At 46.5% G+C, this 20,851-nt stretch overlaps 1 protein-coding gene across 1 annotated transcript in view; it reads right to left on the reverse strand.

The window, feature by feature from the left end:
- LOC135907492 (calcium-activated chloride channel regulator 1-like) overlaps window positions 1-20,851 on the reverse strand; it is a 171,992-nt gene that overhangs the window by 25,283 nt on the left and 125,858 nt on the right. The window contains exons 11-13 of the mRNA XM_070541066.1: window positions 17,193-17,463; window positions 14,973-15,146; window positions 11,742-12,017 (exon numbers count right to left, since the gene is read on the reverse strand). Coding sequence (XP_070397167.1) covers window positions 11,742-12,017; window positions 14,973-15,146; window positions 17,193-17,463 — 721 coding nt within the window. The remainder of the gene's footprint in view (window positions 1-11,741; window positions 12,018-14,972; window positions 15,147-17,192; window positions 17,464-20,851) is intronic.

Raw genomic sequence — 20,851 nt, forward strand, 5'->3', positions numbered from 1 at the left:
AACGTAGCGACAGAAGTTTTTGCGTTCAAATGTTCACATCGCGCATATCTTTCCTACAGACGAGACCGGGACCTGTTAACCCTTTCCTTTAGGCATATATTTATATACTGTAACGCGCTTGCTGCACACGCTTGGGCGCCTTGCTCCGAGAAGAAGACGAAGACGGGCTGGCTCACGGGCTCGCGCCTCGCTCTTTTCTCGGTGCTGCGCTGCCCCTTCGGCGACTCGGACATTAACGGCCTCTTTCGGAAGTCGCCTGACAATTCAACGTGACATTTCTCTGGTGGAGGTGCTGCGTATTCTCGACCCATGCAACAGACCCCTCCCAGCAGCAGGAGCGCTAGACCGATACCGGCGCTCACGAGAGCACACCGGGCCCGCCATGAATCCAGGAATTTGCACTTAAGTTTGTGTCTTTACCTGCGAGAACATAGACAACGTCGGCAATATGGATACTCCATCCCATACTACCACAACTAACCCTGCGATGGCTGCTCCGGTACCTCATCATTACACGCTGCGAAAACCGCACGTGCCAAGTTCCTTCCATTGTGACCTTCTTGAAGGCGAGAAAGACTGGCTGGCGGACTTCGAGCCCCTAGCGGAGTTTCATGAATGGGATGACGAATCGAAGCTCCGAAACGTCTTCTTCAGCCTTTTGGATATTGATCGCACGTCGTTGCAGAATCGCGAAGATGTTCTGACATCATGGCATGAGTTCTGTCGCAGCCTCTTTGACACCTACGCTAGCTTCGATCGTCCGGAGTGAGCAAGATGAACCCTCTAGTCTCGCATTCATAAACCTGATGAGAGTGTGGTTATGTACGCGGAAGGCATGGTTCGTCTCTTGAGGTGAGCTGACCCTACCATGTATGACGAGAAGAAGCTGCGTCACTTGTTGAGAGACGTGAAAGGACAGCATTATGGTGGACTCGTTCGTAACCCACCACAAACGGTTGCAGGGTTTCTGACTAAAGCCGTCACCATTGAGAAGCTCCTGCACAAGCGCTCCCACTAGTACGATCAACAATGAATATTTCCACTGCTACCAGTGGACTAGGAGCTCTCTCGACTGACGTCGAGCCGCTTGGCGAGATTATTCGATCAACAGTCCCCGACGAGCTGCATCAGGTGCAGCAGCCGTCAGCCAACATAATAGCTAGCATCGTGCCCGACGAAGCGTAGTATGCACTCGACGTACTACGCTACGAAGAATTGCTTCAGGCCGCTCCATCACTCCAGGCGTTCAACAATTCGACTCAACCATGCCAAACAACATAAGCTGACTCTTTAAGAGGCACCGTCCCGTAGCCGGCGACACCTCCTACCGTGAGCTAATACCTGCGTGCGACTTATGCCGACGCATTCGGGCACCCTATCCCTGCGCCAGTGCCGCTACCTTCCGTCGCACCATATGCCATGCTTCAGTCAGAGCAGGCGCTTGCTTATTTTAGAGAGACTCGACCAGCCCTACGTAAATTGGATATTTGACGCATGCCCGACATACGACCGCTCTGTTACCACTGTGTTGAGGTGAATCATGTAAACCGAGAGTGCCAGTACCGCCGTCTTGGCCTAAAGGGGCTTCCTGTTAAGTCACCCCGACCCCGTTTCGTACAACGGCCACCGGTGTTTGAAGACAGCGCGCGCCACCGTCATCAAGGCACCAGTAACATCGCCATCACCATGCCATCCAATCCGAGAGGTGGAAGTCGGATGTCGCTAGGACGATGTCCGGCCCTCGCTTGAAAAACTAACGTCAGCGACCCTTCGAGTCGAGGGCGCTGACACTCGACGTGCGCAAGACCTCCAAACGACGCGACCTCAGACCGACGGAAACTTGACGACACCGGCGTCTCAGGCTCGAGCCAACTTTTCAGTGAACATGCCTGTGCTTATCAACGGACGAAATGTTACTGCTTTAATAGATACTGACACTGACTCCTCGATTATCACCGGAAAACTAGGAAGCAGCTGAAAGGAAGGTATGACGCCTTGGGTGACGCCTGGACACCTTGACGCCTTGACAGCTGGCGGACATATCTTCAAACCACTTGGTGTGTGCAGTTATCGTGTACAAATTAAAAATTTTACGTTCATGATCAGTTCCCTTTTTCTCCGAGAATGCTCCCGTGAAGTGATACTTGGAATAGACTTTCTTCGAGAGTATGGCGCCATCATTGACCTCCGCCGACGCTGTATGTCGTTCTCCAAAAAGAAAGCGACGACACAAGACTCCTGTCGCCACAGAGTCGCCCTTCGAATTTCCGACAATAGCATCACAATACCACCTCGTGCTAGTGTAATGATTTTGGTAACATCCGCGGGCACTTGAGAAGGTGGAGAACTCACAGGGCCAACGTCTCCCTTCTACTTACCCTCGGAATAAGCGTGGCTCGAGGAATTATTGACTAACGGGATGGCCACGCTGACGTCTTGATCACCAACTTCACAAATGAGCACCGACACCTTTTCCTTGGCACTGCCTTCGCTTACGCTGAAGCCTTGGAGGAAGTCATTGAGTCTTTCGCTTGTGAGGAAAGCGGCAGCGATGAAGAAAGAGTTACAAGTACCGACATAACAACGAGCTGTCGCAGGGCAATAAGGAGGCACTGCGAGGAATGTTTCGTGAATTCAAGGAGAGCTTCGCTCGATCGTCTAAAGCCGGTCAGACGCCAATCACGCAGCACAGGACAATTACTTACGACGATGCACTTCCTATTCACCAGCAGCCGCATTGTGTTTCGCAGAAAGAACGCGAAGCAATTCAGCAACAAGGAGATGATTAAAGATGGCGTAATTCAACCTTTAAACAATCCGTTGCCGTCACCGGTTGTCCTTGTAAAGAAGAACGACGGCAATCTGCGCTTACGGTTTGATTACAGAAAAATGAACAACGGCACAAGGAAAGACGTCTATCCCTTCCCGCACATAGATGACTCTCTCGGCCGGCTACAGCGAGCCAAGTATTTTGTCTCCCTTGACTTGAAAGTGGGTACTGGCAGATTTAGATTGATTGAAGACCCTTTGTCACCCCGAATGGACTTTACGAGTTCCGAGTACTTCCGTTCGGGTTGTGCTCTGCTCCGGCAACTTTCCAACGGATGATGGACACTGTGTTAGACGACCTAAAATGGCAAACCTGTCTCGTCTACATGGATGATGTGATCGTACATTCAGACAGCTTCTCCGGACATATTAAGCGACTGCGACAAGTGCTTGAGACAAGTCGATCGGCCAACCTCACCTTAAAGCCTCCGAAACATAACTTCAGTTGTGAAGACCTGATGAACATGAAGAACTGAAGTTCTTTGGACATGTTGTGAGTGCGGAATGCGTCCGTCCTCACCCCGAGAAAACTTCCGCTGTATCTGCTTTCTCGACTTCTATCCACATGAAAAGCGTTCGGCGTTTCTGGGGCTGTGCGCATACTACCAGCGCTTCATATGCAATTTCTCTGAAATTGCCGAACCACTTACTCGTCTCACTATAGAGGACACGTCATTCAACTGGAGCTCTGAACAGGAAGTGGCTTTCGCTGGGATTCGACACCGCCTGGCATCACCCCCTGTTCTTGGGCATTTCGACGAGGAAGCCGAAACGGAAATTCATACCGACGCCAGTAACGTCGGTCTGAGTGCAGTGATCGTCCAGCGGTAGGAGAATGGCGAAAGAGTCATAGCTTACGCCAGTCGCACCCTATCGCTACCCGAGTCCCATTACACTTCTACAGAGAAAGAGTGTCTTGCCGTCGTATGGGCACTTGCAAAGTGCCGACCTTATCTCTATGGCCGCCCGTTCCGAGTCTTGACGGATCATGGCTCCCTATGCTGTCTTGTAAGCCTAAACCCCGTATTCTTAAATACGCCTTCAGCTCAAGCTTCTCCTCGACTCAGCCAAGTCAAGGCGACGGGGCTTCCATCACTCAAGGCAGCGTTGCGTTTCGTGAACACTCCGCCGAGAAACGCCTCGAAATTGCGCCCTCGACTCGAGTGAAGTGCACCGACCGAGAACAGCTTCTGATATCCACACTATTCTTAAATGCTATTATTAAAACAACAATTATTTAGGACAAATATGCGCTTCCGTCAATTCGCCTTCCTAATCAAACGACTATATGGCACAATGCATAACTTTAGCTCGGTAAGGCGGCCGTGTGAGTACTCGAGTGATAAATCAAGCGGGAGCTCTGTGAGCGACGTCGTCGAGCATGATAGGCTCGTTTCGGCGGTCACTTCCCGAATCCGAGATATGGTCGCACAGCTTTAAATTTATTAAACCCCAAACTTAAAGGATAACACATTCCTCTCAGTGTTACTCCCAGTTTCTGAACGCGCCTCGGTTATATGCAATACCAGTACACTGTACCTCGACAACACATCGTTTCCTCATTCGCCGGTGTTGTGGACTTGAGCATACTTGCCACCCGCAATGACTGCACCATTCACGCACGTGGTACGGTGCCGTCCTTTCTTCGTTGGCGCGAACACAGTAAGAGTCATCCGAATCGTGGCGCCAGATTGTGTGCGAGGAACGACGTCGACTCAGGACGCATCAGCGTTATTGAGTTGCTCAGTTGTGAAAATTCTGAACACCGTCCGGCAATAAATTCACAGTTGGCACTCGGAGCGGCGCGAAGGAACACGACTACAAGCCGCATACGCGAAACAACTGAATTGTGAATTAGCGTGGCGTAATGCAATCGTCAAAATGGAATATACACCACTCACACGTCATGTAACGTAAAGGGCACTTTTGAAGAGTTGCACGCATCGCGCGCCAGAAGTAGCGAAACGCTCGTACCCTAAATGCAGTCTAGAACTGGTGCAGCACAACACACAAAGAAAGAAACAAGCCGAGCCTGCGCTGTAAACCAGTTTTAGAATGCTATACGAACTCGCCCAATCCTCAAACCTAGTGAACTTCACTAAATGAAAATTTATAGTGCTGCCATCCCGACTTCTTGCCTTAAAGGCGCCATCAAAATAAACCTGCAGTGCGCGGCACGCCCTGACATCCGCAAACCACGTGCGCGCGACAGCTGTTTAGTAGGGGGTTGGCGGCAGTAATGGGAAGAGCCGCGTAGGCAATACGTGACCTCGTGGCGAGAAGCAATAGCGTGCAAGGACGTCCGGCGGGAGTTAGGCTGTCCGCCTCACCCTTTTTTTTCTTTCGTGTGCGTGGAATCAGCCGCGGAAAGCAAAATATGCTTCCGGATGAGGTCTGGAAGATCGAGTCCACTGCACTGTCAGCAATGTGGCCGCTATGGGCACTTGGCTGCAACCTGCGACAAACCCACCGGTTGCCGTCAATGTGGGAAGTTGCACGAGCAAGAAGAAGGCTGCCCAAATGCCGCCCACTGCAACAATTGTGGCGGCAATCACCCTGCAAATATTCCTGCCTAAACCAGGTGGCAGGAAGAATACAGCGCGGCACCCATCATAGCGGCCGCCCCTACCGCCCTCTCTCGTGTCGTCCGGGCCTCTGTGTGGGAAGAAACACAGCACGCGAAGACCTCTGCATTGGTCTCGTATGCACAGGCGCTAACCGGTCGCTCACAAAAGTGCCAGTCGCAGATCCTCCCTCCTGGCTAGCCAGCTAAAGCAGCCCCAGGGACCCTTCGAGCCGGACCATCTGAAGCCGCCACTACAACTACAGAGGCATCAGCCACATCACCGCAGGCCTGTCCAGACCGCCGCGAACAGCTGATCGCGAACTTGCAGCTGACACTGAAGCCCATCGGAGAGATGCTGCCTGCTGATAGCCCATTTCGAGCCTTCTGCCTCCATGCGGGAGGCGTGCCATCAGCCCAAAATCAGCAAGGGAGCAAACCATCGAGGTCCCACCACCGCTCAAGAGTGCTCCAGTTTAATGTACACTCGCTGCGGCGGCGGCACGGAGAACAATGTGAGTACCTCCTACAGTGCGACTTTGACGTACTCGTACTGCATGAGGTATACGCCGCGGCTGAGATCCTACGGCTCCCTGGCTACATGGGCTACTCGGGCTCCACCAACAGTTTTGCGAGCAGTTGCACTCCGGCACCCTGCCTAGATTGAGCACACACGCCAGGGAAACCACGCACGGTAATCTAAGTCTGCAGCACCCTGGCACATGTGTTCTATCTGTTTCTGACATCGTGGGTGACCCCTGGAGACGTGCGTCGTCACGGTACGCCTTGACCGCCATGACACGGCTGTGGCCAGCATCGACATCCGTCAAGGAAAGCCGTGGGATCTCTCCAGCCTCGTCCAGCTGGCCGTTCGCCTCTGTGAGAATGCAGTCTTGTGCGGTTACTTCAACACCTCACACGGACTTGGGAAGCCGCGGTTGCACCTGCCGAGGCTACGGTCTTACAGACGCCATCAGCCGAGCTGGCCTGCTGATTTTGCAGACCGGGGAGCCCACCTGCGTACGCCGTGAACCTCACACTGCCAGCGAGCAGTGCTCGCATTCCTGGGCCACAACTCCGGACACTTGGAGGTCTCACGACTTCCTTATCGGTATCAGCACCGGGTCTGGGAGAAGGCCTAGGTCAAGAACATACTACGCCACAGGCTGGTGCTGTTCCGGAAGCAGCGCAGCCAGCTGGACGATGGCCGTGACCTCCTGAGCGCCATCGCGGATTGTGCTCAGACTGCCACCGTTCAGTGCTCTGCCCAACCAGGTACCCCCGCTCCGGACTTCCACCTGCTCAACCTCCGCGCATCCAGGCGTCGTAGGAAGCACTGAGCGGTCCGGACGAGTACGGCAGAGCTCGAACTGGACCGAGTATACACGCATGGATGCCCGCCGCAGACGCCAGGCCCGGTTCAGGAGGAGCCATAGCTGTAGGAGCCATTGCTCTGCCATCAAGGTCAGGATTGTGATCCGGCTAAGAATCAGATTACATGCGACGCCGAGGAATTCTCAGTTTTTTCACTTGAGGCGATCAAGGGAGTCCTATCGATCGTCACTCCAAGAAACTTTTGCATCTTGACGTAAGGGAAGGGTGCGACCACCAACTCTAGTGGGTATTTCTCTATACACCTAAGTGTGAAAGCCATAGCAGCGCTGTTGTCGGGGGACAATTTCAGACCCCTTGGATTTAGTTAGGCCGATATATTTGCCAGCGTTCTCTGGAGACGTTGCTGTGTAGTACTGCGGGAACGCGCCGTGCTTCAAATGCAGATGTCGTCCGCATAAAGTGCGACTTTGACGCCACGGGGCAGGTTTCTTCTCAGATGGAAATGAAAAAGTGGAAGAAGCCAACCGTAATGTACTCCCATACCGCAATTTCTGAAGAATATTTTTTGCAAAAGCCAACGCTTCAATCATGGCAAAAATATGCCAATCAAGAAAAACACCGCATCTCAAACCTGCCGCTTCACCAAGATAATTTTGTGCGTCACATTGACCCGGAAATGAGCCCGAAAATTCCGCGACCACTTCATCGACACTTCGAGACATTGTACCATCGTCTTCGACTGAACGTGGCACACAGGCACAATTATCTGTACCGCGTAGGGATTACCACTAAACCCTACTGTGATAACTGTGGCAACCTAGAGACAATAGAGCACATATTACTAGAATGTCATGAGTACCGCGACGAGAGACAAATTTTTGAGCAACAAATGTACATGTTTTGCACGATCCGTTAAAATTACCCAGCATCTTAGGTTCTATGCCTGGCCCTTTAATAAGCGGCGGGTTTTGGATTTATTGTTCAAATACGTGTCAGAAATTGGCCTAATAGCAAAGCTTTGAAGATTGAACATTTCATATACAAACGCCTAAATTTACCCGCCATGCCACCTGTAAATATTAGTGTCAAGTCCATTTAGACATTCCATAACTATTTTTATTCTCTTTTTCTCCCTCTCTCCTCTGGAATCTCTTAATCCCATTCCCCATCCCTATACAGAATAGCATGCCAGCGGTTGTATGCGCACCACCAGAATTCTCTGTTTTTCCAATAAAAAGTTTCTCTCTCTCTTGTCAGGGTACTCTGCTAACTAGTGCACAAACCACGTAAGCTGGAGAGTACATATGTACAGAAAATAGACATATGATGGCTACAGCCGCATACTAGTCACTGTAGTGAAAAAATAAAAGAAAGCACTCAATTTATGCGTGCGCGTCTCATTACTTTAACGTTTTATTTGCCAGTGGCACGTTGCCATTGGCAAATAAATAAAAGAAACCTTAGCATTAGCACGTTGCCGATGCCGCATATGAAAGTAATGTTTCCCGGCGTTTCCTATAGTCTTTAACATTCGCTGTGCTCCAACATTCGACCAATCATAACAAATAGTACTGAGAAATAGAATAACACACGTGACTCATTAGCAACTGAAATACTTCGGCATTCTAGACAGCAACCTGTCATCTTGCACTATTTGTTAGAAGAATGCAGCGGTGGCGTAGAGGTAGAGCATCCGCCTCGCATGCAATTGAATAGTGGTTCGAATCCCGATGCCGCGCAATTTTCCACCGGATAAAACAAAATCCGCGTACTGATTAAATTGCATAAACAGGCCTGGCGTGCGGCGTGATCCCGGAACCAGAATCGGAAATGCACTCCCTCACCGGAGCAGGATTCGCCACCCTGGTGCAGTACTTGGCCACAACCTCCCATATGAATACGAAAACCAAACCCCGGCCTCCAGTCTCCTGCAACTGCGAAGCAACTGACCACGGTGGCAGTCAGACATGTGACGCGCCAGAAGGTGCTAAGAATCTCTGGGTCTTGACAGGGCGCCATTGGAATCTGGAGCTGACAACGTTTAACGTTACAACTTTATCTAAAGAGGCGATTGTAGCAGCGCTACTTGAGGAATTATCGGGCAGTAAATGGGATATAATAGGGCTCAGTGGGGTTAGGAGAATAAAAGAAGCATATACAGTGCTAAAAAGCGGGCACGTCCTGTGCATCCGGGGCTTAGCGGAGAGACCAGAACTATGAGTCGGATTCCTGAATAATAATTACATATCGGGTAACATACAGGAATCCTATAACATTAATGCGAGGGTGGCAGGTCTTCTTGTGAAACTGATAAAAAGGTAGAAATTGAAGTTCGTCCAGGCCTACGCCCCTACATCCAGTCATGATGTCCAGGAAGTCGAAAGCTTCTATGAAGACATGGAACCGGCGTTGGATAAAGTCAAAACAAATTTCATTTTACTGAAGGGCGTCTTCAATGCCAGGGTAGGCAAGAAAGAGGCTGGAGACAAGTCAGTGGGGTAAATTGGCAAAGGTTGGAGGAATAGCAAGGGAAAAGTTATTAGTATAGTTTGCAGAATGGAATAATATAAGGATAATTAATACCTGCTTCCGCGAGCGGGATAGCCGAAAGTGGACGTGGAGGAGCCCAAATGGCGAGACTAGAAATGAAATAAACCACATACCCTTCGCTAACCCTGGCATCATAAAAGATGTGGACGTGTTAGGCAGGGTGCGCTGCAGTGACCACAGAATGGTAAGAACTCCACTTTGCCTAGACTTGAGGAGGGAACAGCAGAAACTGGTACATAAGAAACCGATCAATGAGTTAGTGGTAAGAGGGAAAACAGAGGAATTCCGGATCAATCTACAGAACAGATATTTGGCTTTGTCTCAAGAAGAGCACCTTAGTGTTGGTCCAACGAATGACAATGTTATGGTCATCATTAATGAGTGTGCAACTTCGTTAGACAGGATACCAGTAAGCTAGCGCGGGAGACGAAAAGTCTGAATAAGGAACGCCAATGTAAGAAAGCCTCTAACCCAACAGCTAAAATAGAACTGGCAGAACTTTCCAAGTTAACAAACGTAAGAGACCTGACATAATGATGTAATATATGGATATAATTGAACATGCTGACAGGAACGGAGAAAGCCTAAAAGCAGTGAAGAAGACTCTAGGAATAGGCAAGAATAGGATGTATGGGGTAAGAGACAAAGCCGGCAATATCATTAGTAATATAGATGAAATAGCTCAAGTGGCTGAGGAGTTCTATAGAGACTTATACAGTACCAGAGGCACCCACGACGATAATGGAAGAGAGAATAATGTAGAAGAATTAGACATCCCACAAGTAACGCCGGAAGAAGTAAGGAAACCTTGGGAGGCATGCAAGGAGAGAAGGCAGGTGGGGAAGGTCATGTAACAGCAGATTTGTTGAAGAATGGTGGGCAGATTGTCCTAGAAGAAATGACAACCCTGTATACGCAATAACGCATGACCTCGAGCGGACCAGAATCTTGGAAGAAGGCCAACATAATCCTACGCCATAAGAAAGGGATCGCCAAAGACTTGAAAAAGAATAGACCGATCAACTTTATGTCCGTTGCATGCAAAGTATTTACTAAGGCAATCGAAAATAGGACCAGGAACACCGTAGACTTCTGTCAAAAAAGGACTAGACAGGATTTCGTAAAAGATATGCAACAATAGACCATATTGACAGTATCAAACAGGTGATAGAGAAATGTGCGGAATATAACCAACCTTTATATATAGCTTTCATTGATTACAAGAAAGCATTTGATTCGGTCGACACCTCCGCAGTCATGAATGCATTATGGAATCACGGTGTAGACGAGCCTTATGTAAAAATACTGAAATATTTATATAGCGGCTCCACAGCTGCCGTAGTCTTCCATAAAGAACGCAACAAAATCCCAATAAAGAAAGGCGTCAGACAGGCAGACACGATCTCTCCAATGCTATTCACAGCATGGAGGTATTCAGAGACCTAGATTGGGAAGAATTGGGTATGAGGGTGAATGGAGAATACCTTAGTAACTTGCGATTCGCTGATTATATTGCCTTGCTTAGTAACTCAGGGGACATCTTGAAATGCATGTTCACTGAATTGGAGAGGCAAAGCGGAAGGGTGGGCCTAAAAATTTATCTACAGAAAACTAATGTTTAACAGTCTCCGAAGAGAACAGCAGTCTACGATAGGTAGCGAGGCACTGGAATTGGTAAGGGAATACATCTACTTAGGGCAGGTAGCGACCCCGGATATGGATTATGAGACTGAAATAGTTCGAAGAAAAAGAATGGGCTGGTGTGCGTTTGTCAGGCATCCTCAGATAATGAACAGTAGTTGGCTATTATCCCTCAAGAGAAAAGTGTATAACAACTGTGGCTTACCAGTACTCACCTACGGGGCCTGGAGGCCCTGGAGGCCTCCAGGCCCCGTAGGTGAGGCCCCGTAGGACACAAACCTGGAGGCCTACGAAAAGGGTTCTACTTAACATGAGGACGACGCAACGAGCTATGAAAAGAAAAATAATGAGTGTAATGTTAAGGGATAAAAAAGAGCAAATTGGATGAGGGAACATACGCAAGTTAATCACATCTTTGTTCAAGTCAAGAAAAAGTAATAGGCATGGGCAGGACATGTGTTAAGGGGGGAAGATAGCCGATGTTCATTAAGGGTTACCGACTTGACTGTAAGGGAAGGGAGGCGAAGCAAGGGGGTAGCAGAAAGCTAGGTGGGCGGATGAGATTAAGAAGTATGCAGGGACAACATGGCCACAATTAGCACATGATCAGGGTAGTTGGTGAAGTATGGGAAATGTATTTGCCCTGCAGTGGGCGTAACCAGGCTGATGATGATCATGATTTGTTAGAATGAACTGTTCCACGCTCTAATCACGCCCAGCAAAAAGCTTTGGCTCACTCCTATTGTGAGGCGTAATGCGCCTGTTGAGTGTTCTGATGATACTTATTCTAAACTTCCACATGTGTGCTTCAGACGATACGCACCTTTTCCGTGTGTCATATGCGCGCCAGGCCATGTCCACGTAAGACAGACGACAGGCGTCCTGTCGATCTCCACGTACCCACTCACAGCTCTAAGGTCCCAGATTATACCAGGAGGAACGTCCTTCTGCTGCAGGTTGCTGGTGAGCTTGAAGTAAGCGCCCACTGTGAATCTTTGAAATGGACCTGTGGGCTCCTGTTCTCCCAGGAGGGTATCCACGAACGTGTAGTTGTCTGGCGCTCGTTTAATTTCCGTTTGCTGTGTATGGTTCGGTGGTGCTGCAAACCATATAGCAAAAGTATTACTACCGCGACAATGTTTAGGTACGGCAATCTAGGCTGATGGTTTCACAGAAGAGAACATTTAAGTTTGCAATTGGGGCCAACTCGTACGCGACACTAAACAAACGTACAGTACCTGCAGACAATGAATGCGATAAATGACGGAGCTATGTACAGGTATACGTGTCCTGCGGGAAGTGTTCCTACTTGGAATACCTTGCTTGTTTTCGAACGTTTTCTCTACATTATTGCAAGCTTTGTGTTGAGAAGATGAAAAATACTCAAAATCCATTCTGAGAGTTAAGGTACCTGTGCATATTATTGCTAGATATGGTGTAGATTTCAAGTAAATATAGAAGCTTATTTTTGAGCATTCCAGCATGTAGGAATGAGTTGTGCAGTGTCTGTCATACATGATAGTCTCCACCATGCCCTCAGGCGTCAATGCTTAGAAACTGTCAGCGGTCATTGTCTGGCCGCTTATGCGCAAATGTTTTGACACTCACCCCCACTTTGAAGGCTGCTAAGAAAAGTTCAAATATTTCACTGGTATTAAAGAATTTCGCGCATGTTTTAAAGCAAACACAACATGGTCAACTTATCAATGTGCGTAAAACAGTTGCACTGTGTATATCAGCGTCCAGGTCGAGCTCATTGGTGGAAGGAAACGTGTGGCCCAAATGACGTGCAAATCACGGTCCCATGCATGCACTTTTGCATTGCACGTCGAACGGTTCAATAACAGAAAGAATAATGGACCTAATATGGTAAATATTGTCTACATTCTTCCGGAGAAATTATCATCATCATCAGCCTGTTTCGTGTCCACTGCAGGACGACGGCCTCTCGCTGCGATCTCCAATTACCCTGTACTGCGCAAACCGATTCCAAGTAGCGCACGCGAACTTCCTAATTTCGTCATTCCAGCTAGCCTTCTGCCGTCCCCGACTGCGTTTCCTTTCTCTTGCAACACATTCTGCAACCCTAATGGCTCAACGGTTATCTCATCGGCGCATTACATTTCCTGCCCAGCTCGATTTTTTTTCTCTTGATGACAATTAGACTATTCTCTATACCGGTTTGGGGAAATCAAGCTACGCTAAGCGCAATGCAATAGCTTTAGAATTATACTGCGCTTTTTAATACGCAATTCCTAACAACCAATACTAGTACAAATATTATCTTTGACGTCTACTAAAAGCGCAGAGTTAATCTCCTGATTTCTACGGAAAACATTTCTGAAATCCAAAAAAGAACTCTAGATTTTTAAACCCACGCAAGGCTTCGCGAATTGACCTCTATTGCAGCACCTTATACCACGCCCCCTATGGCTATGTACGAGTTGCGACATAATGCTGTAAAGCTTTTTTTCTCAAACCTCCGCAATAACGATGCCTTACTACAATAGAAAAGTGGCCAAGTTGCTAATCAGCTGTCATAGTTTTGAGCAGCATCGGCCATGAAATGAACACCGCTGTAGCACGTAAGAAGTTTCGGCGTGTTGGTGAGATACATACAGACTGCGAAACATAGCGCAAAAAATGACACAGGGACAAGCAGGAACACAGGACGAGCGCTAACTTTCAACAAGTGATTTATTGCAGCTGGTGAGTATATATATACTCATTGGGACGCCACTGCAATAGACACACTAAAGGGAAGGAGCAAAACAGTCATGTGACTACTATGACCAAAAATTCAAGCTCTTTTCTTGATAAATGTATGGACGGCGTGCTAACGCACTTGTCACCTGCTCTGGCTATCTCAGCTGCTTCCACAATTTCCCTCGTAATGTTATTCCTGTGGCGATAGACAACAACAGTTTGTTTTAGGAGCGAAAAGCATGGTGCCTTCGCGTCACATTTTCTACAATGGGCATCCAGATGCCCATCTATTGCGATGCTCTCCACTTTGTTACTATGCTCAGCCAGACGCACGTTTAAACATCTGCCCGTCTGGCCCACGTAGTACTTCCCACATGAAAGTGGGATCCTATACACATTACAAAGATGCTTTTGTTACATGCACTCGCCATGTTGTGTATAAGATCCCACTTTCATTTGGGAAGCACTACGTGGGCCAGACGGGCAGATGTTTAAACGTGCGTCTGGTTGAGCATCGTAACAAAGTGGAGATCATCGCAATAGATGGGCATCTGGATGCCCATAGTTGAAAATGTAATGCGAATGCACCATGCTTTCCGCTCTTAAAACAAACTGTTGTTGTCTATCGCCACAGGAATAAGATTACGAGGGAAATTATGGAAGCAGCTGAGATAGCCAGAGCAGGTGACTAGTGCGTTAGCACACCGTCCATACTTTTATCAAGGAAAGAGCTTGAATTTTTGGGCATAGTGGTCACATGACTGTTTTCCTCCTTCCCTTTAGTGTGTCTATTGCAGTGGCGTCCCAATGCGTGTATATATACTCACCAGCTGCAATAAATCAATTGCTGAAAGTTAGCGCTCGTCCTGTGTTCCTGCTTGTCCCTGTGTCATTTTTTTGCGCTATGTTTCCCAGTCTGTATGAACACGGCTGGTTCACTGCCTCATTTTCTTCTGCTGCTCGTGTGAGTTTTGATCTTGAAGAATGTTTCTGGCGGGCGCCAACTGTAGCAAGTTCCTTAGATCAGGTTCAATGTTTTAAATAGGATTCTCAGAAAGAACACCACTTACACTTATCCTAATGTATCGATGTCCCTTTTACCAGTTTTAGCGAAATAAATGCAATGCGAGAGAATACGCAATAGACCGAAATGCAGGGTTGGTCAGCTAACACACGGCTGCCGCGTTTCGGTGGGGGCGAAACGTGAAAACACCCGTGTACATAGATTTAGGTGCACGTTAATGAAGCCCCGGTCGAACTTTCTGGAGTCCTCCACTAAGGCGTGCCTCATAATCAGAAAGTTGTTTTGCACGTAAAACCCCATAATTTGACTTTTTTATTAACACACCTGGGCTGTCTTCCGGAGGCAAAGCAAATGCGTCAGGGGGGAATCCGGGCCTACGGTATGCATGTCGAGTCTTGTTGTCACCGTAAATGTATGCATGAACAGAGTACCTCCCTTGGCCGGTGAATTGGGTGAAGAAGCCGCTGTACGTACCATCTTGTGCCCAGATATCAGGATCTGTAAAAGTAATGTCAATAGCCCGTGAATACATTATCAGTTAGGCATAGCATTGAATCAATTATATGTTATTGAAATGTTCTCGATATGAGGTAAAGTAATGTCAGAGCAATGTTTTTCCAGGCTTCCACTACCTTTGTGGCCTTGCAAATGAATCAGCAGTAGCAAAATATTGCTTTCTATATATATAATAGTTTGCAGTGATTACGCATGCTCGAAAAAAAACGTAGAAGGGTTTAGTACCACTGGTAAGTCCCAGAAGTCGCAAGATCAAGTTCGTTGCAAAGCTACCCGCAGCGTATTATATCACCGGAAATAATCACTTTGGTCGAAAAGCGACTGCTTTCAGTCAGTCACTGGCTGGTCGATGACTTCAGTCATATTCTGAACCAGTCACTTTCGGCGACACTGTCGCTTTGGCTATGCCTTCACCATTGGAGTTCGCTGATTGGCTGCTTTTGCAAAAAAGCGTGAGCTGATTGGCTGGTTGAGCATTACGTCATCCCGTTTTGCTAAACGCGCCAATCAGCGCGCCTGACAGTGACACTATCGAAAAAGGGGATTGTTTCAGAATACGTCCCCTGGTGTCAATTAGACCTAAATTGGACTGCTTGCACTATCCAGATAGCTATGAGTGCTTTAATTTTAGATAGGAATATGTAATGTATTAATAGCGTTGGAAGGAAGAAATAAAAATTTACCGCCTCGCCCATATGGTAGGCTCGCCGCCGTTGCAGACTGGCTTTGAGGCAGGCCAGCTTTGCGCTGGCTCTGAAGCGCCAGCTCCAGTAAATGTGGCGGGAGTCGCCTTACGTACAAATATAGGAGGCACATGCAGCCTCCTCAGCTATTGCCTCTTGTATTTTTTTCAATGCCAGCCAGATGCGACTGATCTCACCATACACCACCCTCTCCGATCATCCTTTTCTACTCGGTGCCGGCGCACGCGTTCCAAAGAAGAATTGTGGTCACCAACTGCGTAAGCGACTTCCTTCGAAAAAACGAGCATTGTTTTTCAATGGCATGGAACTGGAAGAGCATGCTTCGATAGCCAAGCTGTCAATCTCTCTGATGAAAGAAAAAAAAAGGAATGTTTCTTGATACAGCTGGCAGACACGATTGGCAATTATAATGGTCTGTTTTTGCTTGCACTTGGGATTTCGATCTGTGTTTTCATCCTGTAACTTCTTATTTGTTTGGTTGCATCAAGCACCATTTTCCACCTGGTCTTTTTGCTGTCTAATTTTTCGGATAAAGTGTACAAGTTGCGTCATTTTACAATAAACATTAGTTGGAAGTTAGCCCTCATCCCTCTCTAGCGTCGTCGTGTTCATAATGCTTCATGCTCTGCACGCTTGCAACAGTTGTGTGAGTGTGTCTTTGTGAGTGGGCACATATAATTTGGATGTGAAACCGGGGCTATCGGTCTTCCATTGTGCATGCTCATGAATTCCTTAATAACAGCGCAACACAAGGATGAAACATAAAAATTTGAGGCTTTCGCCTTAAAACTAACACAAAAATGTTGCAGTCTATTTTCAACAACGATCAGAATACGGTATGCGGCAAACCTTATCGGGCAAATTATTCTTACCACCCGCGGTTCTGCAACCTGAACCTTTGTTTGAGAACACAAATACCATGTGGCCACCATGGCGGGTATTGTACCTGCGACATCGGGCGCAGAAGCTCATAGCAATACACTAAGCGAGCGTGCGTGGTCTGCGCGACATTGTTTATACGCACGATATCGCACTACTTGAAATGGCTTGATCATATGGTTTAGCTCAATTAAAGTTCTCGTGTACTTGTGCACATTAGTGCCGGAAATGAGAAATTTCCGGCACTAAAGTCCCTGCACGTGCGAGAAAGGTTAAGTGCACATGTTTCGTCCTTTCGTGATAACAGTGCTGCTTGCGTTTTATCAGCATTATTTTTCTAATACGTGTTAACTGAACCACACGTATAATACCATAGCATTCTTTAAAGTGTATAACGCTCTCTCCCATGAATAAATGGAAGAACACAATACCAAGTTGTCCTTACCCTCGCCGTCGTCATGCAGACGGACAGGGCAACTAAGCTGTTGTGCATGATGGACCACAGCCGTTACGTTTGCCTCCAGGACAACGTTGCTGCCTTTCATCACATCAACAAATATAACGGCATCCTCTGGTTCGCTGACCACTGTCTGCGACATTTGGCACAAAGCCACTATCGGCGTATTTTCCAGATCCTTGATTTGGGACACGACATGGATGTTGACAACGACTCGTCCCTTGCTTGAACTCTCCACTTGAAGCGTCCATGTACCCGGCTAGAAAAGTACACCGATTAATCAATAACTCAACCAATCAATCATTCAACCAATAATTTGATCAATCAGTCAATTTATCAGTCAGTTCATCGAAGACGTACAAGAAAAAATCGCTGCCAAGCGCTCTTTGCGAACTGAATCATCACAGACTATATAGTAAGTCCTTTCTTTTGTCTGTAATATATGCAGTAGTCAGGTACATAGAAACGTGCATCAGTCAATGTAGAGGTAATATATGACTACATGCAATTGTCAGGGAACTTAGAACCACTACATTGAGTAAACAATTATGCATCGCAAAAATGTCGAGCATTAGATAAGGGTGAATATATCTCACATAAGCAGAGCTATTTACCCCAACCATTACTGCTACAGAAACGGTAAACGTGAATAAAGTGAACAATTAAACATTCACGCAACCTAATTTATTGCAATCTATTGAAGGAAACTAAAAAAAATGTCGATCATTAAGGAAGGCGCCAGTCTAGTGTGCAAATAAAGACCCAGGTTTTTCTAGAGCAACCGAAAAAGGAAATTGAAAGACAACTCGACAATTGCGCGTCACAGATATTAAATCCCTGTAAACCTATATATAACTATATATATAGTAAACTATATATAGTTTACTATATATATATATATATATATATATATATATATATATATATAATAAACTATATATATATATATATGTAAACTCTATATAAACCACTGGGAACATTAAAAAAAGATAGGAATGAAACAAAATGTTCTTTCGTCGAAGTTTCTTTATTATAGGGAAAATATTCGCAAGTAATGTCGTCGCAAACCGTAACACTGCTTAGCCAAGCTCACAACTGCAGCTGAAAGTGTAGCTGAGAAAGGCTGATGTACAGGAAATTGTAATTTGTTAATTCAAGCTATGGTAATTGTACCACCAAATTTCAAAGTGGGCACGAAAGCCAAAATTTGCAGACCTAAACATTTGTGTTGCATGTTGTTGTTCGTAAAAATATTTGTCGTCTGTTACATTGTGTAACGTTCTCGTTTACACGTTGGATAACAGTTATTCAATATGGTTCAAGTCTCTTACGCTCAACATATTTCAGTTTAGAAATACTTAGAAAAGACCTAATAAAAATATCATACCCTACGCTGCCCGATACTCCTTTCTAATCGCTCCCGTAAAACAAGGAGACGCGTAGCCCTCTCTCAATCCTAAGTGAAATTTCTACATACGTAAGGTAGCTTGATTGTTTGGTGTTGCATTTGTGATTACCCTACTTTTAATCGTCTTTTTGCATATCTGCTCATCCCTGGTCATAGTGTCCTCACCGGCTGTCGTTTATTTATTTATTTATTTCGTGTACCCTCAGGGCCATTGGCATTGGAGAGGGGAGTGGTTACAGGCATACAAAACAAGAAAAAATAGGAAATGTGATACAAGGAAGAGGAGTATTGCAATAAAAGTTAACGAGTGTGTCTACTCATACAATGTTAGCTAAGGTGTTCTTGAAAAGCTGGTAATCTTTGATGGTGGCTGTCAGTGCGGGAAGGTGATTCCACTCTGCTGCTGTACGAGGTATAAATGACTGGAATAAAGCGTTAGTTCTACAAAATGGACACCGACCTTGTAGGCATGATCTAATCGAGATGATAGGTGACGTGGGGGAGGGATTAATTCGCTACGCAGGTGTGGATGGTGAAACTTCTTATGGAACAGACAGATACGAAACGCTTTGCGACGTGAGGCTAGGGATGGTAGATTAAGGCTGGATTTCATTGAAGATATCCTAGTGGTCCTGCTATAGTTGGAAAGAATGGAGCGAACCGATTTATTTTGGACCATTTCTAGTGAATGTATTAGGTTTTCATGATGAGGGTCCCAGATGGATGCGGCGTACTCTAGTTTCGGACGTATTAACGTTTTGTACAACAGCAGTTTGAGGGATGAGGGAGCTTTAGAAAAGTTGTGGCGGATGTAACCAAGCATACGATTAGCAATGTTAATTATGTATGTGATATGTGCAGACCAAGTGAGAGTGGAAGTGATGTGTACACCAAGGTACTTGTATGAGCCTACCGATTCTAAGGGGACATGATCTAAGGAATAAGTGGGGATACTGTTGCAAGTTCTTGATACACGAAGTGATTTACATTTTGTGATGTTAAGTTCCATTAGCCATGTTTTACACCACAATGAAATAGCGTTCAGGTCAGTCTGAAGAGCGGTTACATCGTCACTGCTTGTTATTCCTCTGAAGATTACACAGTCATCCGCAAATAAATGGATATGAGAGGAAACAGTAGAAGGCAAGTCGTTGATGTAGATTAGAAAAAGAAGAGGCCCGAGAACGGAGCCTTGTGGGACGCCGGAATGGACAGGGTTTGAGTGAGAGTTAAGATTATTAGCTGACACGTATTGTGAACGGTTTTTAAGGAAACACTCAATCCAAGCAAGAAGTTTAGGGTCAATGTTCATGAGCTGTAGTTTGTGAAGTAGCAGTTTGTGAGACACTTTATCGAAAGCTTTGGAGTAGTCTAGGAAAATGCAATCCGCCATTGAACGAGCATCAAGAATTAGGTGTAGCTTATGTACGAAGGAAGCCAGCTGCGTTTCACAAGAATATGTTTTCCGAAAGCCATGCTGTGAACTTGAAAAAAATGAATTTGACTCTAGAAAGTTAGCAAGCTGTGAATATAGGATATGTTCTAATATTTTGCATGGGATGCTGGTTAGAGAAATAGGCCGATAATGGAGAGGAGAATGCTTGTCACCTGATTTATAAAGTGGAATCACCTTACCGACTTTCCAATCAATGGGCAGGTATCCTGCGTCAAGCGACTGTTGAAAAAGTTTTGCTAGTAAAATCGATGAATAAACAACAGTGCTGTGCAAAAATTTCACGGAAATTAGGTCATGACCAGGAGCAGAGGAGAGACGCAACGATTTAATCACGGTTTCGATGCCACAGGGTTCAATTGTAATTGGAAACATAGCCTGGTGATCATAACAAGGTGCAGTGGGTGGGGAAACATTACAGGTTACAGAAAAGTTTTGGATAAATGTTTGATTGAGGACGGATGCGATATGGTCACAGGGTATGGTATTCCCAGAGTTATCTACAAGAGTTATCGTGTCGTCATCTTTTTCATTAATAACGCACCAGAATTTCTTGGTATCATTTGTTAACATGGAAGGCAGCGTGTGACATAAAAAATTGTTTCTGGCGTCTCTAGCGCTGACACATATTCGCTTGAAGCCAATCGGTAGGCACTCCAACGAGCTTCACTCGAGGAAAACTTTGCTGACCTGTACAATCGACTCTTTTTATTTGATAACCGTCTTATATGAGCATTATACCAGGGGGCGTCTGACTTGCTAGTTACGATGCGAATGGGAATGTAC

The sequence above is a fragment of the Dermacentor albipictus genome, chromosome 6 (genome assembly GCF_038994185.2).
Source record: "Dermacentor albipictus isolate Rhodes 1998 colony chromosome 6, USDA_Dalb.pri_finalv2, whole genome shotgun sequence".
Lineage (NCBI taxonomy): Eukaryota > Metazoa > Arthropoda > Arachnida > Ixodida > Ixodidae > Dermacentor > Dermacentor albipictus.